This window comes from Oncorhynchus clarkii, chromosome 19 (assembly GCF_045791955.1).
Source record: "Oncorhynchus clarkii lewisi isolate Uvic-CL-2024 chromosome 19, UVic_Ocla_1.0, whole genome shotgun sequence".
Lineage (NCBI taxonomy): Eukaryota > Metazoa > Chordata > Actinopteri > Salmoniformes > Salmonidae > Oncorhynchus > Oncorhynchus clarkii.
In genome coordinates this window covers 61,095,626-61,121,130 of record NC_092165.1, presented here as the reverse complement: position 1 = coordinate 61,121,130, position 25,505 = coordinate 61,095,626, and the positions used below count along the sequence as shown (strand labels likewise).

Sequence of the window (25,505 nt, the reverse complement as noted above, 5' to 3'; positions counted from 1 at the left end):
TTGGGGATATTGTAAATACATTTGTGGGGATATTGTAAATACATTTGTGGGGATATTGTAAATACATTTGTGGGGATATTGTCAATACATTTGTGGGGATATTGTAAATACATTTGTGGGGATATTGTAAATACATTTGTGGGGATATTGTAAATACATTTTTGGGGATATTGTAAATACATTTGTGGGGATATTGTAAATACATTTGTGGGGATATTGTCAATACATTTGTGGGGATATTGTAAATACATTTGTGGGGATATTGTAAATACATTTTTGGGGATATTGTAAATACATTTGTGGGGATATTGTAAATACATTTTTGGGGATGTTGTAAATACATTTTTGGGGATATTGTAAATACATTTGTGGGGATATTGTAAATACATTTGTGGGGATATTGTAAATACATTTGTGGGGATATTGTAAATACATTTGTGGGGATATTGTAAATACATTTTTGGGGATATTGTAAATACATTTGTGGGGATATTGTAAATACATTTTTGGGGATATTGTAAATACATTTTTGGGGATATTGTAAATACATTTGTGGGGATATTGTAAATACATTTGTGGGGATATTGTAAATACATTTGTGGGGATATTGTAAATACATTTGTGGGGATATTGTAAATACATTTTTGGGGATATTGTAAATACATTTTTGGGGATATTGTAAATACATTTGTGGGGATATTGTAAATACATTTTTGGGGATATTGTAAATACATTTGTGGGGATATTGTAAATACATTTGTGGGGATATTGTAAATACATTTGTGGGGATATTGTCAATACATTTGTGGGGATATTGTAAATACATTTGTGGGGATATTGTAAATACATTTGTGGGGATATTGTAAATACATTTGTGGGGATATTGTAAATACATTTGTGGGGATATTGTAAATACATTTGTGGGGATATTGTAAATACATTTGTGGGGATATTGTAAATACATTTTTGGGGATATTGTAAATACATTTGTGGGGATATTGTAAATACATTTGTGGGGATATTGTAAATACATTTTTGGGGATATTGTAAATACATTTGTGGGGATATTGTAAATACATTTTTGGGGATGTTGTAAATACATTTTTGGGGATATTGTAAATACATTTGTGGGGATATTGTAAATACATTTGTGGGGATATTGTAAATACATTTGTGGGGATATTGTAAATACATTTGTGGGGATATTGTAAATACATTTTTGGGGATATTGTAAATACATTTGTGGGGATATTGTAAATACATTTTTGGGGATATTGTAAATACATTTTTGGGGATATTGTAAATACATTTGTGGGGATATTGTAAATACATTTGTGGGGATATTGTAAATACATTTGTGGGGATATTGTAAATACATTTGTGGGGATATTGTAAATACATTTTTGGGGATATTGTAAATACATTTTTGGGGATATTGTAAATACATTTGTGGGGATATTGTAAATACATTTTTGGGGATATTGTAAATACATTTGTGGGGATATTGTAAATACATTTGTGGGGATATTGTAAATACATTTGTGGGGATATTGTCAATACATTTGTGGGGATATTGTAAATACATTTGTGGGGATATTGTAAATACATTTGTGGGGATATTGTAAATACATTTTTGGGGATATTGTAAATACATTTGTGGGGATATTGTAAATACATTTGTGGGGATATTGTCAATACATTTGTGGGGATATTGTAAATACATTTTTGGGGATATTGTAAATACATTTGTGGGGATATTGTAAATACATTTGTGGGGATATTGTAAATACATTTTTGGGGATATTGTAAATACATTTTTGGGGATATTGTAAATACATTTTTGGGGATATTGTAAATACATTTTTGGGGATGTTGTAAATACATTTTTGGGGATATTGTAAATACATTTTTGGGGATATTGTAAATACATTTTTGGGGATATTGTAAATACATTTGTGGGGATATTGTGAATACATTTTTGGGGATATTGTAAATACATTTGTGGGGATATTGTAAATACATTTTTGGGGATATTGTAAATACATTTGTGGGGATATTGTAAATACATTTTTGGGGATATTGTCAATACATTTGTGGGGATATTGTAAATACATTTGTGGGGATATTGTAAATACATTTTTGGGGATATTGTAAATACATTTGTGGGGATATTGTAAATACATTTGTGGGGATATTGTAAATACATTTTTGGGGATATTGTAAATACATTTGTGGGGATATTGTAAATACATTTTTGGGGATATTGTAAATACATTTGTGGGGATATTGTAAATACATTTTTGGGGATGTTGTAAATACATTTTTGGGGATATTGTAAATACATTTGTGGGGATATTGTAAATACATTTGTGGGGATATTGTAAATACATTTGTGGGGATATTGTAAATACATTTGTGGGGATATTGTAAATACATTTTTGGGGATATTGTAAATACATTTGTGGGGATATTGTAAATACATTTTTGGGGATATTGTAAATACATTTTTGGGGATATTGTAAATACATTTGTGGGGATATTGTAAATACATTTGTGGGGATATTGTAAATACATTTGTGGGGATATTGTAAATACATTTGTGGGGATATTGTAAATACATTTTTGGGGATATTGTAAATACATTTTTGGGGATATTGTAAATACATTTGTGGGGATATTGTAAATACATTTTTGGGGATATTGTAAATACATTTGTGGGGATATTGTAAATACATTTGTGGGGATATTGTAAATACATTTGTGGGGATATTGTCAATACATTTGTGGGGATATTGTAAATACATTTGTGGGGATATTGTAAATACATTTGTGGGGATATTGTAAATACATTTTTGGGGATATTGTAAATACATTTGTGGGGATATTGTAAATACATTTGTGGGGATATTGTCAATACATTTGTGGGGATATTGTAAATACATTTTTGGGGATATTGTAAATACATTTGTGGGGATATTGTAAATACATTTGTGGGGATATTGTAAATACATTTTTGGGGATATTGTAAATACATTTTTGGGGATATTGTAAATACATTTTTGGGGATATTGTAAATACATTTTTGGGGATGTTGTAAATACATTTTTGGGGATATTGTAAATACATTTTTGGGGATATTGTAAATACATTTTTGGGGATATTGTAAATACATTTGTGGGGATATTGTGAATACATTTTTGGGGATATTGTAAATACATTTGTGGGGATATTGTAAATACATTTTTGGGGATATTGTAAATACATTTGTGGGGATATTGTAAATACATTTTTGGGGATATTGTCAATACATTTGTGGGGATATTGTAAATACATTTGTGGGGATATTGTAAATACATTTTTGGGGATATTGTAAATACATTTGTGGGGATATTGTAAATACATTTGTGGGGATATTGTAAATACATTTTTGGGGATATTGTAAATACATTTTTGGGGATATTGTAAATACATTTGTGGGGATATTGTAAATACATTTTTGGGGATATTGTAAATACATTTGTGGGGATATTGTAAATACATTTGTGGGGATATTGTAAATACATTTTTGGGGATATTGTAAATACATTTTTGGGGATATTGTAAATACATTTGTGGGGATATTGTAAATACATTTTTGGGGATATTGTAAATACATTTGTGGGGATATTGTAAATACATTTTTGGGGATATTGTAAATACATTTTTGGGGATATTGTAAATACATTTGTGGGGATATTGTAAATACATTTTTGGGGATATTGTAAATACATTTTTGGGGATATTGTCAATACATTTGTGGGGATATTGTAAATACATTTTTGGGGATATTGTAAATACATTTTTGGGGATATTGTCAATACATTTGTGGGGATATTGTAAATACATTTGTGGGGATATTGTAAATACATTTTTGGGGATATTGTAAATACATTTTTGGGGATATTGTAAATACATTTTTGGGGATATTGTCAATACATTTGTGGGGATATTGTAAATACATTTTTGGGGATATTGTAAATACATTTTTGGGGATATTGTCAATACATTTGTGGGGATATTGTAAATACATTTGTGGGGATATTGTCAATACATTTGTGGGGATATTGTAAATACATTTGTGGGGATATTGTAAATACATTTTTGGGGATATTGTAAATACATTTGTGGGGATATTGTAAATACATTTTTGGGGATATTGTAAATACATTTGTGGGGATATTGTAAATACATTTGTGGGGATATTGTAAATACATTTGTGGGGATATTGTAAATACATTTTTGGGGATATTGTAAATACATTTTTGGGGATATTGTAAATACATTTGTGGGGATATTGTAAATACATTTTTGGGGATATTGTAAATACATTTGTGGGGATATTGTAAATACATTTTTGGGGATATTGTAAATACATTTGTGGGGATATTGTAAATACATTTGTGGGGATATTGTCAATACATTTGTGGGGATATTGTAAATACATTTTTGGGGATATTGTAAATACATTTTTGGGGATATTGTAAATACATTTTTGGGGATATTGTAAATACATTTGTGGGGATATTGTAAATACATTTGTGGGGATATTGTCAATACATTTGTGGGGATATTGTAAATACATTTTTGGGGATATTGTAAATACATTTGTGGGGATATTGTAAATACCTTTGTGGGGATATTGTAAATACATTTGTGGGGATATTGTAAATACATTTTTGGGGATATTGTAAATACATTTTTGGGGATATTGTAAATACATTTTTGGGGATATTGTAAATACATTTTTGGGGATGTTGTAAATACATTTTTGGGGATATTGTAAATACATTTTTGGGGATATTGTAAATACATTTTTGGGGATATTGTAAATACATTTGTGGGGATATTGTAAATACATTTTTGGGGATATTGTAAATACATTTGTAGGGATATTGTAAATACATTTTTGGGGATATTGTAAATACATTTGTGGGGATATTGTAAATCCATTTTTGGGGATATTGTCAATACATTTGTGGGGATATTGTAAATACATTTGTGGGGATATTGTAAATACATTTTTGGGGATATTGTAAATACATTTTTGGGGATATTGTAAATACATTTTTGGGGATATTGTAAATACATTTTTGGGGATATTGTAAATACATTTTTGGGGATATTGTAAATAAATTTTTGGGGATATTGTAAATACATTTGTGGGGATATTGTAAATACATTTTTGGGGATATTGTAAATACATTTTTGGGGATATTGTAAATACATTTGTGGGGATATTGTAAATACATTTTTGGGGATATTGTAAGTACATTTGTGGGGATATTGTAAATACATTTTTGGGGATATTGTAAATACATTTGTGGGGATATTGTAAATACATTTTTGGGGATATTGTAAATACATTTTTGGGGATATTGTAAATACATTTGTGGGGATATTGTAAATACATTTGTGGGGATATTGTAAATACATTTGTGGGGATATTGTAAATACATTTGTGGGGATATTGTAAATACATTTTTGGGGATATTGTAAATACATTTTTGGGGATATTGTAAATACATTTTTGGGGATATTGTAAATACATTTGTGGGGATATTGTAAATACATTTTTGGGGATATTGTAAATACATTTTTGGGGATATTGTAAATACATTTGTGGGGATATTGTAAATACATTTGTGGGGATATTGTAAATACATTTTTGGGGATATTGTAAATACATTTGTGGGGATATTGTAAATACATTTGTGGGGATATTGTAAATACATTTGTGGGGATATTGTAAATACATTTGTGGGGATATTGTAAATACATTTTTGGGGATATTGTAAATACATTTGTGGGGATATTGTAAATACATTTTTGGGGATATTGTAAATACATTTTTGGGGATATTGTAAATACATTTTTGGGGATATTGTAAATACATTTTTGGGGATATTGTAAATACATTTGTGGGGATATTGTAAATACATTTGTGGGGATATTGTCAATACATTTTTGGGGATATTGTAAATACATTTGTGGGGATATTGTAAATACATTTGTGGGGATATTGTAAATACATTTGTGGGGATATTGTAAATACATTTGTGGGGATATTGTAAATACATTTGTGGGGATATTGTAAATACATTTTTGGGGATATTGTAAATACATTTTTGGGGATATTGTAAATACATTTGTGGGGATATTGTAAATACATTTTTGGGGATATTGTAAATACATTTGTGGGGATATTGTAAATACATTTGTGGGGATATTGTAAATACATTTGTGGGGATATTGTAAATACATTTGTGGGGATATTGTAAATACATTTTTGGGGATATTGTAAATACATTTGTGGGGATATTGTAAATACATTTTTGGGGATATTGTAAATACATTTTTGGGGATATTGTAAATACATTTGTGGGGATATTGTAAATACATTTGTGGGGATATTGTAAATACATTTGTGGGGATATTGTAAATACATTTGTGGGGATATTGTAAATACATTTTTGGGGATATTGTAAATACATTTGTGGGGATATTGTAAATACATTTTTGGGGATATTGTAAATACATTTTTGGGGATATTGTAAATACATTTTTGGGGATATTGTAAATACATTTTTGGGGATATTGTAAATACATTTGTGGGGATATTGTAAATACATTTGTGGGGATATTGTCAATACATTTTTGGGGATATTGTAAATACATTTGTGGGGATATTGTAAATACATTTGTGGGGATATTGTAAATACATTTGTGGGGATATTGTAAATACATTTGTGGGGATATTGTAAATACATTTGTGGGGATATTGTAAATACATTTTTGGGGATATTGTCAATACATTTGTGGGGATATTGTAAATACATTTGTGGGGATATTGTCAATACATTTGTGGGGATATTGTAAATACATTTGTGGGGATATTGTCAATACATTTGTGGGGATATTGTAAATACATTTTTGGGGATATTGTAAATACATTTGTGGGGATATTGTAAATACATTTGTGGGGATATTGTCAATACATTTGTGGGGATATTGTAAATACATTTGTGGGGATATTGTAAATACATTTGTGGGGATATTGTAAATACATTTGTGGGGATATTGTAAATACATTTGTGGGGATATTGTAAATACATTTGTGGGGATATTGTAAATACATTTTTGGGGATATTGTAAATACATTTGTGGGGATATTGTAAATACATTTTTGGGGATATTGTAAATACATTTTTGGGGATATTGTAAATACATTTTTGGGGATATTGTAAATACATTTTTGGGGATATTGTAAATACATTTTTGGGGATATTGTAAATACATTTGTGGGGATATTGTAAATACATTTTTGGGGATATTGTAAATACATTTGTGGGGATATTGTAAATACATTTGTGGGGATATTGTAAATACATTTTTGGGGATATTGTAAATACATTTGTGGGGATATTGTAAATACATTTGTGGGGATATTGTAAATACATTTTTGGGGATATTGTAAATACATTTGTGGGGATATTGTAAATACATTTTTGGGGATATTGTAAATACATTTGTGGGGATATTGTAAATACATTTGTGGGGATATTGTAAATACATTTTTGGGGATATTGCAAATACATTTTCGCAGCGGATTAGATGGTACAATGATTCACAACCAGGCAATGGGCAGAAATATGTCTGTATATTGCACCTTTAAAAACACCTGAAGGAAGTGGGACCATGTTAAATAAAGGTGAAATAAAAACCATGGCAACGCTGCCGTTTGACCAGCAGGTAGCATCTTAGGCAGAAAAAAACAACAACAACAACAACAACAACAAAACACGCTGGGATATTGTGAATTACCACCGGACGCTTCTTGTTTTTTAGCAGGAAACAAATCTCAAACTAAAACATTGTATCTAATCTTATTTCCAATAAAAATGAAGATAAGGCTTATTCATAAGGCTAAGCTTGATGAGAATGCAACAAAAAAAAAAAGTTGTCTAGATGGCTTTGCTACCATCTCTTACCCTGGTAATTGAGGCAGTCCTCACGATAGACCTCCTGTGCTTCTTTGGTTTCCTCACATCATACTCATCATCCTCAAGGTCCTGGGGATAAACATGTAAACAGTATACTGGGTTAAAACACAACCAGGGCAGGTTGTCAAACATATACAGTCGTGGCCAAAAGTTTTGAGAATGACACAAATATTAATTTCCACAAAGTTTGCTGCTTCAGTTGTCTTTAGATATTTTTGTCAGATGTTACTATGGAATACTGAAGTATAATTACAAGCATTTCATAAGTGTCAAAGGCTTTTATTGACAATTACATGAAGTTGATGCAAAGAGTCAATATTTGCAGTGTTGACCCTTCTTTTTCAAGACCTCTGCAATCCACCCTGGCATGCTGTCAATTAACTTCTGGGCCACATCCTGACTGATGGCAGCCCATTCTTGCATAATTAATGCTTGGAGTTTGTCAGAATTTGTGAGTTTTTGTTTGTCCACCCGCCTTTTGAGGATTGACCACAAATTCTCAATGGGATTAAGGTCTGGGGAGTTTCCTGGCCATGGATCCAAAATATCGATGTTTTGTTCCCTGAAACACTTAGTTATCACTTTTGCCTTATGGCAAGGTGCTCCATCATGATGGAAAAGGCATTGTTCATCACCAAACTGTTCCTGGATGGTTGGGAGAAGTTGCTCTCAGAGGATATGTTGGTACCATTCTTTATTCATGGCTGTGTTCTTAGACAAAATTGTGAGTGAGCCCACTCCCTTGACTAGGATGCAACCCCACACATGAATGGTCTCAGGATGCTTTACTGTTGGCATGACGCAGGACTGATGGTAGCGCTCACCTTGTCTTCTCCGGATAAGCTTTTTTCCGGATGCCCCAAACAATCGGAAAGGGGATTCAGAGAAAACGACTTTACCCCAGGCCTCAGCAGTCCAATCCCTGTACCTTTTGCAGAATATCAGTCTGTCCTTGATGCTTTTCCTGTAGAGAAGTGGCTTATTTGCTGCCCTTGTTGACACCAGGCCATCCTCCAAAAGTCTTTGCCTCACTGTGCGTGCAGATGCACTCACAATGCTACCTTATATAATGTTACTTACCCTACATTATTCATCTCATATGCATACGTATATACTGTACTCTATATCATCGACTATATCCTTATGTAATACATGTATCACTAGCCACTTTAAACTATGCCACTTTGTTTACATACTCATCTCATTTGTACATACTGTACTCGATACCATCTACTGTATCTTGCCTATGCTGCTCTGTACCATCACTCATTCATATATCCTTATGTACATATTCTTTATCCCCTTACACTGTGTACAAGACAGTAGTTTTGGAATTGTTAGTTAGATTACTTGTTATTACTGCATTGTCGGAACTAGAAGCACAAGCATTTCGCTACACTCGCATTAACATCTGCTAACCATGTGTATGTGACAAATAAAATTTGATTTGATTTGACACCTGCCTGCTGCCATTCCTGAACAAGCTCTGTGCTGGTGGTGCCCCGATCCCGCAGCTGAATCAACTTTAGGAGACGGTCCTGGCGCTTGCTGGACTTTCTTGGGTGCCCTGAAGCCTTCTTCACAATATTTGAACCACTCTCCTTGAAGTTCTTGATGATCCGATAAATGGTTGATTTAGGTGCAGCAATATCCTTGCCTGTGAAGCCCTTTTTGTGCAAAGCAATGATGATGGCATGTGTTTCCTTGCAGGTAACCATGGTTGACAGAGGAAGAACAATGATTCCAAGCACCACCCTCCTTTTGAAGCTTCCAGTCTGTTATTCGAACTCAATCAGCATGACTGAGTGCTTTCCAGCCTTGTCCTCATCAACACTCACACATGTGTTAAGGAGAGAATCACTGACATGATGTCAGCTGGTTCTTTTGTGGCAGGGCTGAAATACAGTGGAAATGTTTTTGGGGGATTCAGTTCATTTGCATGGCAAAGAGGGACTTTGCAGATAATTGCAATTCATCTGATCACTCTTCATACCTTTCTGGAGTATATGCAAATTGCCATCATACAAACTGAGGCAGCAGTTTGTGAAAATTAATATTTGTGTCATTCTCAAAACTTTTGTCCACGACTGTACAGTATAACAACCCATTTCCGGGGTGTATTCACTAGGAAGTCAACAAAAGCCAACCAACAGAACCAAACAGAAGCCAACAAACAGAACCAAACAGAAGCCCACAAACAGAACCAAACAGAAGCCAACAAACAGAACCAAACAGAAGCCAACCAGAAGCCAACAGAACCAAACAGAAGCCAACAGAACCAACCAGAAGCCAACAAAGCCAAACAGAAGCCCACAAAGCCAAACAGAAGCCAACAGAACCAAACAGAAGCCAACAGAAACAAACAGAAGCCAACAGAACCAACCAGAAGCCAACAAAGCCAAACAGAAGCCCACAAAGCCAAACAGAAGCCAACAGAACCAAACAGAAGCCAACAGAAACAAACAGAAGCCAACAGAACCAACCAGAAGCCAACAAAGCCAAACAGAAGCCCACAAAGCCAAACAGAAGCCAACAGAACCAAACAGAAGCCAACAAACAAAACCAAACAGAAGCCAACAAAGCCAAACAGAAGCCAATAAAGCCAAACAGAAGCCCACAAAGCCAAACAGAAGCCAACAGACCCAAACAGAAGCCAACAGAACCAAACAGAGGCCAACAGAACCAAACAGAACCAAACAGAAGCCAACAAAGCCAAACAGAAGCCAACAGAACCAAACAGAAGCCAACAAAGCCAAACAGAACCCAACAGAAGCCAACAAACAGAACCAAACAGAAACCAAAATAATGAAATTTGTCTACCTGAATTTGTCTAATAGAAACGTGTTTTGTTGCAAAAAGGTTTTTCCGTCGCTAACCTTTTTGTTACGTTGCAAAACTAATGAACACACACCCCTTGATGTGTTTCTCCTGTCTGTTCGGCCTCAGCGAGGATAATGTATTGGACTGTATTTGTACTGACCTGACCCTGAACAGCATCATCGCTGGCCTCCTGCTCTGAAGAGAAACTCTCATACTCCTCCTCTGAATAGGTATCTAGAACACACACACACACACACACACACACACACACACACATTAAACTAATACTGCAGGAGCAAGCTGGAGAATATCACGTCACAGGCTGCCAGGGTTGTTAAATCATTCATCTGTTTTTTATTATGGTCTTCAGATTTCACAGAGCAGTAATGCAGTTCAGAATCCTACATGGCACTTTGGTAAAGAGCTCTTTGATACAATTTCATGTAATTGGCGCCTGCTTCATGCAGAGAAAATGTACCTTACAAGATTAACTACTAGCCTCTGCTCAGTGCTCTGCTCAGTGCTCTGCTCAGTGCTCTGCTCAGTGCTCTGCTCAGTGCTCTGCTCAGTGCTCTGCCCAGTGCTCTGCTCAGTGCTCTGCCCAGTGCTCTGCTCAGTGCTCTGCCCAGTGCTCTGCTCAGTGCTCTGCCCAGTGCTCTGCTCAGTGCTCTGCCCAGTGCTCTGCTCAGTCCTCTGCCCAGTCCTCTGCCCAGTGCTCTGCTCAGTGCTCTGCCCAGTGCTCTGCCCAGTGCTCTGCCCAGTGGATTCCGATGGAAACATGGTCTGAGACTTCTGTCGATACGCATCTGTCCATTTCATCTACTGTTTTACCAGGCTGCCAGAAAGGCTGATTCTGATGGAATATGACCATGCTGTGTTACATGACTGTTAACCCAAACTAGAGCAGAGAGCTGTACTGTGTCAAAGCCTACCTGAGTAGAAGCACCGTATTGGGTCACAGCTGCCTACATCAGTAAAAGCACCGTATTGGGTCACAGCTGCCTACCTCAGTACCATGCCTGGGTAGAAGCACCGTATTGGGTCACAGCTGCCTACCTCAGTACCATGCCTGGGTAGAAGCACCGTATTGGGTCACAGCTGCCTACATCAGTAGAAGCACCGTATTGGGTCACAGCTGCCTACCTCAGTACCATGCCTGGGTAGAAGCACCGTATTGGGTCACAGCTGCCTACCTCAGTACCATGCCTGGGTAGAAGCACCGTATTGGGTCACAGCTGCCTACCGGTGAATTTCATCTAGTCCCCCCCCCCCCCCCCCCCTCCCGTGCAGAGCCTTGTGTAACAGCGTACCTGAATACCTCAGTAGAACCACCATGTTGTGTAACAGCGTACCTGAATACCTCAGTAGAACCGCCATGTTGTGTAACAGCGTACCTGAATACCTCAGTAGAACCACCATGTTGTGTAACAGTGTACCTGAATACCTCAGTAGAACCGCCATGTTGTGTAACAGCGTACCTGAATACCTCAGTAGAACCGCCATGTTCTGTAACTGCGTACCTGAATACCTCAGTAGAACCGCCATGTTGTGTAACAGCGTACCTGAATACCTCAGTAGAACCGCCATGTTGTGTAACAGCGTACCTGAATACCTCAGTAGAACCGCCATGTTGTGTAACAGCGTACCTGAATACCTCAGTAGAACCGCCATGTTGTGTAACAGCGTACCTGAATACCTCAGTAGAACCGCCATGTTGTGTAACAGCGTACCCGAATACCTCAGTAGAACCGCCATGTTGTGTAACAGCGTACCTGAATACCTCAGTAGAACCGCCATGTTGTGTAACAGCGTACCTGAATACCTCAGTAGAACCGCCATGTTGTGTAACAGCGTACCTGAATACCTCAGTAGAACCGCCATGTTGTGTAACAGCGTACCTGAATACCTCAGTAGAACCGCCATGTTGTGTAACAGCGTACCTGAATACCTCAGTAGAACCGCCATGTTGTGTAACAGCGTACCTGAATACCTCAGTAGAACCACCATGTTGTGTAACAGCGTACCTGAGCATTTGATCTTGGTTCCCTCCTGCAGAGCGGCCTCTTCGTGGTCTATCGGCTGACTGGACAGTGAGAAGATCCAGATCTCAGCTACTTTACCCAGCATCTCCTTCTGGTTACTGCACAGAGACAGAACCTGGCCCCCCTCCGTAGGGTGCTGCATCACCTGGTGGGGGGGGCAACAAGACCAAAAGGGGATTTTTCTGGCTGGCATGTGTTTCTAAATCTGTCTGTCTCTCTCTCTCTCTCTCTCTGTGCTTCTCTCTCTCTCTCTCTCTCTCTCTCTATGTGTGTCTCTCCCTCTCTCTAGGTCTCTCTCTGTGTCTGTGTCTCTCTCTAGGTCTCTCTGTGTCTGTGTCTCTCTCTAGGTCTCTCTCTGTGTCTCTGTGTCTGTGTCTCTCTCTGTGTCTCTCTCTCTGTGTCTCTCTCGCTCTTATTTACATTGTCAAAGTACAATCATGAAGTGCAACGACATTTATTGGATATTTCAAACTTTTTTAACAAATCAAAAACTGAAAAATTGGGCGTGCAAAATTATTCAGCCCCTTTACTTTCAGTGCAGCAAACTCTCTCCAGAGTCTACCATTAACAACAACTACAACAACAATATTAATGAGAACAACTATACATTAAAGCAATGGTAGTGAACTAGTGTGAGAAGACACATGACCTGGTAGTAGATCAGTGTCAACATGACTGAGAAGACACATGACCTGGTAGTAGACCAGTGTACCAGTGTCAACATGACTGAGAAGACACATGACCTGGTTTTTGGGAAAGAAATATTCTCTTTGGTCTGAGTATTTGTCACAGTGTAATAGGAAATGCAGCTCTGTCTCTACCTCTCCCCTGGAGCAGAGTGAGCACAGCCTGTGTCTCTCTCTCTTTGTGTGTGTCTCTCTCTCTATGTGTCTTTCTGTGCGTGTTTTTGTGTGTCTCTCTCTCTCTGTGTGTGTGTGTGTCTCTCTCAAATTGCTTTATTGGCATGAAATACAATTAGTAGCTATTGCCAAAGCAGTGTAGTGGTAGATCATTTCAGTAACTCCAATACAATGAGGATAATGAAATCGAGTTTATTTCAATCGTAATAATAATAGCACATATAATCTCTCTCTCCATCTCGTAGACATCTCCAAATAGAAGACATACAGATGGAGAGAATATGAATGTCTCTCTCTCTCTCTCTCTCTCTCTCTCTCTCTCTCTCTCTCTCTCTCTCTCTCTCTCTCTCTCTCTCTCTCTCTCTCTCTCTCTCTCTCTCTCTCTCTCTCTCTCTCTCTCTCTCTCTCTCTCTCTCTCTCTCTCTCTCTCTCTCTCTCTCTCTCTCTCTCTCGACAGAGATGGTCTAGAGTGATTTGAAGTTAGAGCCACACAGAGCCGGAGGCGGCCATTTTAGTGCTTCACACAGCTGTGTGGCTTTGTTCAGGCAGATGGCGTTAAGCTGAGAGTTAGGAGGTAGTTACAGAGGGAAGGCCAGATGCAGTCCCCAGAGGATGTCTGGGGATGAGGAGAGGACGGAGAAAGACTTCTGAGGAGAATTCATTCATAAATGCACCCCAGTACACACAACAAACAGCATGGATGCCAAAGAGACACTACTAATACGGCTGTGTTCCTACCTCAGCCATATCGTTGGTTTTATACCTCAGCCATATCGATGGTTCCTACAGCCAGGGTCTTGTCTCATTGTGTTCCTACCTCAGCCATATCGATGGTTCCTACAGCCAGGGTCTTGTATCCCAGGATAGTCCGGTTCTTGTATCTCTTCCTCCTCTGCAGCAGGATCTGGAGCTTGTTACCCTCTCTCTTCAGGAAGTGAGGGTACTGAGGATGGATGAAAAACAATACAAAAATAAAGAGAAGAATTAGCCACGTATTTTACTTTTTCGTGGTCTCCAATTGACCAATTGGATTTACTATTTACTGTCTTGTTTCATCGCTGCAACTCATGTATGGACTCAGGAGAGGCGAAGGTCGAGAGCCGTGCGTCCTCCGAAACACAACCCAACCAAGCCGCACTGCTTCTTGACACAATGCCCGCTTAACCCGGAAAGGCAGCCGCACCAATGTGTCGGAGGAAACACCGTACACCTGGCGACCTGGTCAGCGTGCACTGCGCCCGGCCCGCCACATGAGTCGCTAGTGCGCGATGAGACAAGGATATCCCTGCCAGCCAAGCCCTCCCCTAACCCGGACGACGCTGGGCCAATTGTGCGTCTCCCCACGGACCTCCCGGTGGTGGCCGGCTGCGACAGAGCCTGGACTCTAACCCAGAGTCTCTGGTGGCACAGCTAGCGCTGAGATGCAGTGCCTTAGACCACTGCGCCACCCGGGAGGCCCTGCCACGTAGTTTTTTTTTAGTATAGAACAGTGTTGGCATGACAGGGAAGATAGGATGAGGGTAAGTCAGAGGGCAGTGGGCCGGATGCTGACTCTGACATACAGTATCAGTCAAAAGTTTGGACACACCTACTCAATCATGTTTTTTGTTGTTGTTTTTTTTACTCTTTTCTACATTGTAGAATAATAGTGAAGACATCAAAACTATGAAATAACACATATGGAATCATGTAGTAACCATAAAAAGTGTTGAACAAATCAAAATATATTTTCTACATTGTAGAATAATAGTGAAGACATCAAAACTATGAAATAACACATATGGAATCATGTAGTAACCATAAAAAGTGTTAAAACAAATCAATTTTCTTTTTCATAATTGAGATTCTTCAAAGTAGCCGCCCTTTGCCTTGATGACAGCTTTGAAACACTCTTGGCATTCTCTCAACCAGCGTCATGAGGAATGCTTTTCCAACCGTCTTGAAGGAGTTCCCACATATGCTGAGCACTTGTTGGCTGCTTTTCCTTCACTTTGCGGTCCAACTCATCCCAAACCATCTCAGTTGAGTTGAGGTCGGGGTGATTGTGGAGGCCAGGTCATCTGATGCAGCCCTCCATCACTCTTCTTCTTGGTCAAATAGCCCTTACACAGCCTGGAGGTGTGTTGGGTCATTGTCCTGTTGAAAAACAAATGATAGTCCCACTAAGCACAAACCGGATGGAATCGCTGCAGAATGCTGTGGTAGCCATGCTTGTTAAGTGTGCCTTGAATTCTAAATAAATCATAGACAGTGTCACCAACAAAGCACCCACACACCTCCTCCTCCATGCTTCACGGTGGGAACCACACAAGCAGAGATTATCCGTTCACCTACTCTGCGTCTCACAAAGACACGGAACCAAAAATCTGAAATTTGGACTAATCAGACATTATGACAGATGTCCACTGGTCTAATGTCCATTGTTCGTGTTTCTTGGCCCAAGCAAGTCTATTCCTCTTATTGGTGTCCTTTAGTAGTGGTTTCTCTTGAACAGTTGATATTGTGTCTTTTACTTGAACTCTGTGAAGCATTTAATTGGGCTGCAATTACTGAGGTGCAGTTAACTCTGATGAATGTATCCTCTGCAGCAGAGGTAACTCTGGGTCTTCCTGTGATGGTCCTCATGAGAGCCAGTTTCATCGACTGGTTTTTACGACTGTACTTGAAGAAACTTTAAAAGTTCTTGAAATTTTCATGATTGACTGACCTTCATGTCTTAAAGTAATGATGGACTGTTGTTTCTCTTTGCTTATTTGAGCTGTTCTTAACATAATATGGACTTGGTCTTTTACCAAATAGGGCTATCTTCTGTTTCCCACCCCTACTGTGTCACAACACAACTGATTGGCTCAAATGCATTAAAAAGGAAAGAAATTCCACAAAATAACTTTTAACAAGGCACACCTGTTAATTGAAATGCATTCCAGGTGACTACCTCATGAAGCTGGTTGAGAGAATACCAAGAGTGTGCAAAGCTGTCATCAAGATCATGGTCATCAAGGTGGCTACTTTGAGGAATCTAAAATATTAAACATTTTTTGATTTGTTTAAGACTTTTTTGGTTACTACATGATTCCATATGTTTAATTTCATAGTTTTGATGTTTTCACTATTATTCTACAATGTAGAAAATAGTAAAAAATAAAGAAAAACCCTTGAATGAGTAGGTGTGTCCAAACTTTTGACTGGTTCTGTATATGCAGAAAAGCCAACAGACATGTTTATCTAGAGTGTTTACCTAGAGTGAGAAGGTGAGAGCCAAGTCAGTCTGTCTATCTAGTGTTTACCTGCAGTGAGAAGGTGAGAGCCAGGTCAGTCTGTCTATCTAGTGTTTACCTGCAGTGAGAAGGTGAGAGCCAGGTCAGTCTGTCTATCTAGTGTTTACCTGCAGTGAGAAGGTGAGAGCCAGGTCAGTCTATCTAGTGTTTATCTGCAGTGAGAAGGTGAGAGCCAGGTCAGTCTATCTAGTGTTTACCTGCAGTGAGAAGGTGAGAGCCAGGTCAGTCTATCTAGTGTTTACCTGCAGTGAGAAGGTGAGAGCCAAGTCAGTCTCCACTGAGCCACTAGGGGGCAGCACTATCTCATGGGACCTCAGGATCCTCTTGGAACCCTAGGGAAAGGAACCACATCAGACCAGCACTCATTTCCATTATCCAGTCCCTCCAGGATTTGACTGTTTTATGCCGTGATAGCGCAGTGAAAGAACTGTTTTTAATAGCTTAATGTTGCATAGGATTACGTTTTATAAGTCATGTTAAAAAAAAAAGAAACAAATAAATCTCAACGGTATTATCTCGGCTTGCATTTTAAATTAAGCAATGCTCTACAAAGCTCTAATATTCAACCAGCAGGCACCAGTAGAGGAAGCAGGGGAAAGTGATGCACGGGGAAAAAACATCAGCCAGGTTGAATAGCATTTGTCTGACAGGATGTGTGTGACATGCAGTGTACATACAGGATATACAGTATAGTGCATTCAGAAAGTATTCAGACCCCCTGGACTCTTCTTCCACATTTTGTTACGTTACAGCCTGAATTCTAAAATGGATTAAATTAAATGATTTCCTCAATCAATCAACACTCAATACCTCATAATGACATCACAATACCCCATAATGACATCACAATACCTCATAATGACATCACAATACCTCATAATGACATCACAATACCCCATAATGACATCACAATACCTCATAATGACATCACAATACCTCATAATGACATCACAATACCCCATAATGACATCACAATACCTCATAATGACATCACAATACCTCATAATGACATCACAATACCTCATAATGACAAAGCGACAGGTTTGTAGAAATGTTTGCAAATGTATAAATATTTTTTTTTTTAAACACAAATACCTTATTGACATAAGTATTCAGACCCTTTGCTATGAGACTCAAAATTGAGCTCAGGTGAATCCTGTTTCCATTGATCATCCTTGAGATGTTTCTACAATTTGATTGAAGTCCACCTGTGATGAATTCAGAAAGACACACACCTGTCTATATAAAGGTCCCACAGTTGACAGTAAATGTTAGAGCAAAAACCAAGCCATGAGGTCAAAGGAATTGTCCGTAGAGCTCCGAGACAGGATTGTGTCGAGGCACAGATCTGGGGAAGGGTATCAAAAAATGTCTGCAGCATTGAAGGTCCCCAAGAACACAGTGGCCTCCATCATTCTTAAATGGAAGAAGTTTGGAACCCAATGGTCACTCTGACAGAGCTCTAGAGTTCCTCTATGGAGATGGGAGAACCTTCTAGAAGAACAACCATCTCTGCAGCACTCCGCCAATCAGGCCTTTATGGTAGAGTGGCCAGACAGAAGCCATTCCTTAGTAAAAAAGTGCATGACAAACCGCTTGGAATTTTCCAAAATGCACCTTAAGGAGTCTCAGACCACGAGAAACAAGATTATCTGGTCTGATGAAACAAAGAATGAACTCTTTGGCCTGAATGCCAAGCGTCACGTCTGGAGGAAACCTGGCACTATCCCTACGGTGAAGCATGGTGGTGGCAGCATCATGCTGTGGGGGGTTGTTTTTCAGCAGCAGGGACTGGGAGACTCGTCAGGATCGAAGGAAAGATGAACGGAGCAAAGTACAGAAAGATCCTTGATGAAAACCTGCTCCAGAATGCTCAGAACCTCAGATTGGGGTGAAGGTTCACACTCCAACGACCCTAAGCACACAGCAAAGACAACAGCTCCCTATCCAACCTGACAGAGCTGGAGAGGATCTGCAGAGAAGAATGGGAGAAACTCCACAAATACAGGTGTGTCAAGCTTGTAGCGTCGTACCCAAGAAGACTCGAGGCTGTAATCGCTGCCAAAGGTGCTTCAACAAAGCACTGAGTAAAGGGTCTGAATACTTATGTAAATGTCATATTTCTGTTTATTTATTTTTTTGAAAACATTTCCAAAAACCTGTTTTTGCTTTGTCATTATAGGGTATTGTGTATAGATTGATGAGGGGGAAAAACAATTTAATCAATTTTAGAATAAGGCTATAAAACGTAACAAAATGTGGGAAAAGTCAAGGGGGTCTGAATACTTTCTGAATGCACTTGTATGTGTGAGCTCTGTGTGTAAATGCAGCATTTATATTGTGTGTACAGTATGCGTAGATATTGCATCCGGGTGTGTCCCTGTCGTACCTCCAGCCACGTGAGGTGTTTCTGAAGGTGAACGCGATGGTCATACCTGGATTTTGACAGCGATGACCACAGAGATGAGCTCCTTATCCAGCTCCCTCAGGACCACCAACCTCTTCAGAGTCAGACTGCACAACCTGCACACAGACGATAAGAGACACGAATTACAACTGGTCTCTAACGCACACACAGAGAACCCCCACAAAAGACCGGCAGGCAGACAGACCTTTATAATATTACAATGTTTGAGTAAACAGATAATTCACAGTCAAAACACATCCTTTGTAAGCCTCACAGTCAAATCACATCCCTGTTAGCCGCCCATAAACATAGAAACCCAAACCGTCATCAAGTCTATTAGTCTGTAAGTTGTTATTAGTCTGAAAGTTATTAGTCTGTAAGTTGTTATTAGTCTGTAAGTTGTTATTAGTCTGTAAGTTATTAGTCTGAAAGTTGTTATTAGTCTGTAAGTTGTTATTAGTCTGTAAGTTGTTATTAGTCTAAGTTGTTATTAGTCTGTAAGTTATTAGTCTGAAAGTTGTTTAGTCTCTAAATTGTTATTAGTCTGTAAATTGTTATTAGTCTGTAAGTTGTTATTAGTCTGAAAGTTGTTATTAGTCTGAAAGTTGTTTAGTCTCTAAATTGTTATTAGTCTGTAAATTGTTATTAGTCTGAAAGTTGTTTAGTCTCTAAATTGTTATTAGTCTGTAAATTGTTATTAGTCTGAAAGTTGTTTAGTCTCTAAATTGTTATTAGTCTGTAAATTGTTATTAGTCTGTAAGTTGTTATTAGTCTGTAAATTGTTATTAGTCTGAAAGTAATTAGTCTGAAAGTTGTTTAGTCTCTAAATTGTTATTAGTCTGTAAATTGTTATTAGTCTGAAAGTTATTAGTCTGAAAGTTGTTATTAGTCTGTAATTGTTATTAGTCTGTAAGTTGTTATTAGTCTGTAAATTGTTATTAGTCTGTAAATTGTTATTAGTCTGAAAGTTATTAGTCTGTAAGTTGTTATTAGTCTGTAAGTTGTTATTAGTCTGAAAGTAATTAGTCTGAAAGTTGTTTAGTCTCTAAATTGTTATTAGTCTGTAAATTGTTATTAGTCTGTAAGTTGTTATTAGTCTGAAAGTAATTAGTCTGAAAGTTGTTTAGTCTCTAAATTGTTATTAGTCTGTAAGTTGTTATTAGTCTGTAAGTTGTTATTAGTCTGTAAGTTGTTATTAGTCTGAAAGTTATTAGTCTGTAAATTGTTATTAGTCTGTAAATTGTTATTAGTCTGTAAATTGTTATTAGTCTGTAAGTTGTTATTAGTCTGTAAATTGTTATTAGTCTGAAAGTTATTAGTCTGTAAATTGTTATTAGTCTGTAAATTGTTATTAGTCTGAAAGTTATTAGTCTGTAAATTGTTATTAGTCTGTAAATTGTTATTAGTCTGTAAATTGTTATTAGTCTGAAAGTTGTTTAAATAATCAAATAGTATCATGTTGGGTAAACGGGATGATTGACAGTTAAACCCTGTAGACCTGTGTAACCCATCATGCCGTCATCAACTGTGTTTAACCAATAACCCAGAAGACGTGAATCAGAGGATGTCATCCCAACCCACAAGTCTTCTGACAGTGATCATTTCATGGAAAAGGCTAAGTAGTCTAGTTTTATCTCAACTCTCTACTGAACAAGACTCCGACTCGTGAACATTTTTAAATCCGACTTATGCATGAACTCACTGTGATAGGCTAACTCTCCAATTTCCATCCAAAAGCCACAGCTCTTAAATGAAAGAAAAAAACACACACAAAAAAAAATGAAGAAACTGAGTTGTCTAAAGAAATGATAGAGAAGAGATGCCAGACTGGTCTTTCTGAGAGAGAAAACAAACAACAGAAATTGGCTATAAAGTACACAGACCTTGTTCAAAAAGCTGGACTTGATAGTGTTGCTTGATGCTACCTAAGGGTGTCTGAGGTAAAGGATAAATCCTCTTCCACTTACCTCTACTCTGTCTAGTTCTGGCTAGAGAAGGAGAAGAGGGTAAACTGCCAACATCTCAGACCGGGCAGACTAATACCTTCTTGTCCCCAAAATGGCACCCTATTCCACAAATAGGTGCCATCTAAATAGTGCACTATATAGTGAATATGATGCCATTTGGGACCCAGGTTAAAAGAGGGTAAAGTGGAAGTGGATGGCAGGCAGTCGTCTTTACTAGAGCTGCAATGTGATAACTGGAGGGGGTTTTAATGAGGCCCTCACTGTGTTTGGGAAGATAAACAATACATTACTATTCCTTCTATGTGAGAACTGTTCCGTTTAGCTTTTTCACTACATCTTCGTTCCAATACGAGAAGTTAGCTGCTTGGGAAACCTGGCTTCCAGGAGTGGAAACATTCCAGTAACCCCCCCCCCAAAAAAATGACCAGGTTTCAAGAGAAATCCAGTCTGTACGCTTCATCATTCCAATCCTTGCCACTCTTGTCGTGTTACGCAATGAAATGGAGTACAAGCAGCGCACTACAGAGAGTTAGGTGTTAGCCAGGTTTGGAGACATGTAACATGTTAACAGGTTGTAACACTGAGGGCATGGTGCCTGATTGTAGGCTGTAACACTGAGGACATGGTGCCTGGTTGTAGGTTGTAACACTGAGGGCATGGTGCCTGGTTGTAGGTTGTAACACTGAGGACATGGTGCCTGGTTGTAGGTTGTAACACTGAGGACATGGTGCCTGGTTGTAGGTTGTAACACTGAGGACATGGTGCCTGGTTGTAGGTTGTAACACTGAGGACATGGTGCCTGGTTGTAGGTTGTAACACTGAGGGCATAGTGCCTGGTTGTAGGTTGTAACACTGAGGGCATGGTGCCTGGTTGTAGGTTGTAACACTGAGGGCATGGTGCCTGATTGTAGGTTGTAACACTGAGGACATGGTGCCTGTTGTAGGTTGTAACACTGAGGACATGGTGCCTGGTTGTAGGTTGTAACACTGAGGGCATGGTGCCTGGTTGTAGGTTGTAACACTGAGGACATGGTGCCTGGTTGTAGGTTGTAACACTGAGGGCATAGTGCCTGGTTGTAGGTTGTAACACTGAGGGCATAGTGCCTGGTTGTAGGTTGTAACACTGAGGGCATGGTGCCTGGTTGTAGGTTGTAACACTGAGGACATAGTGCCTGGTTGTAAATCAAATCAAATTTATTTTTATAGCCCTTCGTACATCAGCTGATATCTCAAAGTGCTGTACAGAAACCCAGCCAAAAACCCCAAACAGCAAGCAATGCAGGTGTAGAAGCACGGTGGCTAGGAAAAACTCCCTAGAAAGGCCAAAACCTAGGAAGAAACCTAGAGAGGAACCAGGCTATGTGGGGTGGCCAGTCCTCTTCTGTCTGTGCCGGGTGGAGATTATAACAGAACATGGCCAAGATGTTCAAATGTTCATAAATGACCAGCATGGTCGAATAGTAGGATAGTAGAATTGTAGGTTGTAACACTGAGGGCATGGTGCCTGGTTATAGGTTGTAGTCTAAACAACTGCCTGCCATGTAATAATAATAATAATAATAATAATAATAATAATTTGGGGGTTGTTTATATTTGTCCTGTTACACATAAGTGCGTAATGAAACTGTTTCTTGCATATCCCCGAGACAACCGCAGAGTGTGGGGGTCATGGCCAGGGTAGCCATTGTACAGCGCTCCTGAAGCAATTAGGGTTAAGTGCCTTGCTCAAGGGCACAGTTACATTTTTTTTTTTTACTTTGTCGGCTCCGGTATTTGAACCCGTAACCTTTCGGTTACTGCCCCAAGCGTTTTCCTTCAAGTCAACATCACCAGTTTATAAATATAAATAAGAATGGGCTAGCAGTTTTATGCAACAGACCCCAACATCACCACTCGGTTGTTTCTGGGCTAGTTCAGCGTCTTCTGGAAGTATTCACACCCCTGGACTTCTTTCACATTTTGTTGTGTTACAAAGTGGGATTTAAATGTATCTACACAAAATATGACTGAAAAAATGAAAAAACACTACTATATCTTGACTATTCAACCATGTGCTTTGCTTGTACTTAGCTCCATTCAATTATGTTTTTTATCCTGAAAAACTCCACACAGTCCATAAAGATTACAAGCATACTCATAACATGATGCAGCCACCACTATGCTTGAAAATATAGAGTGGTTCTCAATAATGTGTTGTATTGGATTTGCACCAAACATAACATTTTGTGTTCAGGACAATTAATTGGTTTGCCATATTTTTTGCAGTTTGCCTTGTTGTAAACAGGATGCATGTTTCGGAATATTTGTATTCTGGCCAGGCTTCCTTCTTTTCATTCTGTCATTTAGGTTAGTATTGTGAAGTAACTACAATGTTGCTGATCCATCCTCAGTTTCTTCTTATCACAGCCATTAAACTCTGTAACTGTTTTAAAGTCACTATTGGCCTCATGGTGAAAATCCCTGAGCGGTTTCCTTCCTCTCCGGCAACTGAGTTAGGAAGGATTCCTGTATCTTTGTAGTGACTGGGTGTTTTGATACACCATCCAAAGTGTAATTAATTACTACACCATGCTCAAAGGGATATTCGATGTCTGGTTTTAAAAATGTACCCATCTACCAATAGGTGACCTTCTTTGCGAGGCATTGGAAAACCTCCCTGGTCTTTGTGGTGGAATCTGTGTTTGAAATTCACTGCTCGACTGAGTGACCTTACAGATTATTGCATGTGTGGGGTACAGAGATGAGGTAGTCATTCAAAAATCATGTTAAACACTATTATTTGTTTACTGTAATATAGCATTGTATCTGGTCAAACACCATTTTTCCCCAAACTTTACTAAGGGTTGGTAACAGGCTGATTGGTCGACTATTTGAGCCAGTTGCTTCCCTCCAGGCCTGAGGGCACACACTCACTCTCTAGTAGGCTTAAATTGAAGATATGACAAATAGGAGTAGCAATATCATCCGCAATTATCCTCAGTCATTTTCCATCCAAGTTGTCAGACCCCGGTGGCTTGTCATTGTTGATTGACAACAATAATGTTTTCACCTCTTCACACACTCACTTACAATGCTTGTCTTTCATAATTTGGTCCGATATACTTGGACGTGTAGTGTCAGCGTTTGTTGCTGGCACGCCATGCCTAAATGTGCTAATCTTGCCAATGAAGAAATCATTAAAAGTAGTTGGCAATATCAGTTGGTTTTGTAATGAACGAGCCATCTGATTCAATGAATGATGGAGCCGAGTTTGCCTTTTTTCCCAAAATGTCTTTAATTATTCTTCATGTCATTTATCTTTGCTTCATAGTGTAGTTTTTTCTTCTTTTTATTCAGTTTAGTCACATGATTTATCAGTTTGCAGGACGTTAGCCAATCGGTTGTGCTGCCAGACTTGTTTGCCATTCCTTTTGCCTCATCCCTCTCAACTATATATATATTCTTTAATTCCTCGTCAATCCAAGGATTTAACAGTTTTTAACAGTCATTTTCTTAATGAGTGCATTGCTTATTAGTAACTGGGATAAACTATTTCATAAATGTGTCAAGTGCAGTGTCTGGTTGCTCCTCATTACACACCACAGACCAACAAATATTCTTTACATCAACAACACAGGAATCCCTATAAAACGTATATATTAGGCCCAGCCTTTGGAATGTTGTTTTTTCTAGATATGGCTACTATATGGTGATCACTACATCCAATGAATCTGGATTCTGCTTTCAAGCACGTCTGCAGCATTAGTAAAGATGTGATCCATACACGTTGATGATGTCATTCCTGTGCTGTTTGTAACTACCCTGGTAGGTTCACTGATAACCTGAACCAGCTTGCAGGCACTGGTTACAGATTCAAGCTTTTTCTTGAGTGGGCAGCTTGATGAAAGCCAGTCAATATTAAAAATCACCCAGAAAATACACCTCTCTGTTGATATCACATAAGTTATCGAGCATTTCACACGTGTTATCCAGATACTGACTGTTAGCACTTGGTGATCAATAGCAGCTTCCCACAACAATGGGCTTTAGGTGACTTGTTTTTTTGGCAGAAATGCCTTCTGGAACATGTGAACTTTCATGTGTTTTTTTTTA

General features: G+C 38.3%; 1 protein-coding gene across 6 annotated transcripts in view; it reads right to left on the bottom strand.

Annotated features, from left to right (window-relative positions):
* Window positions 1–25,505, bottom strand: part of LOC139375456 (phosphofurin acidic cluster sorting protein 2) — a 141,373-nt gene that overhangs the window by 33,934 nt on the left and 81,934 nt on the right. For all 6 annotated transcript variants that reach the window (XM_071117260.1, XM_071117261.1, XM_071117255.1 and 3 more), the window contains exons 2-7: window positions 19,475–19,562; window positions 17,282–17,371; window positions 14,579–14,704; window positions 12,884–13,046; window positions 11,020–11,093; window positions 8,028–8,108 (exon numbers count right to left, since the gene is read on the bottom strand). In XM_071117260.1, coding sequence (XP_070973361.1) covers window positions 8,028–8,108; window positions 11,020–11,093; window positions 12,884–13,046; window positions 14,579–14,704; window positions 17,282–17,371; window positions 19,475–19,562 — 622 coding nt within the window. The remainder of the gene's footprint in view (window positions 1–8,027; window positions 8,109–11,019; window positions 11,094–12,883; window positions 13,047–14,578; window positions 14,705–17,281; window positions 17,372–19,474; window positions 19,563–25,505) is intronic.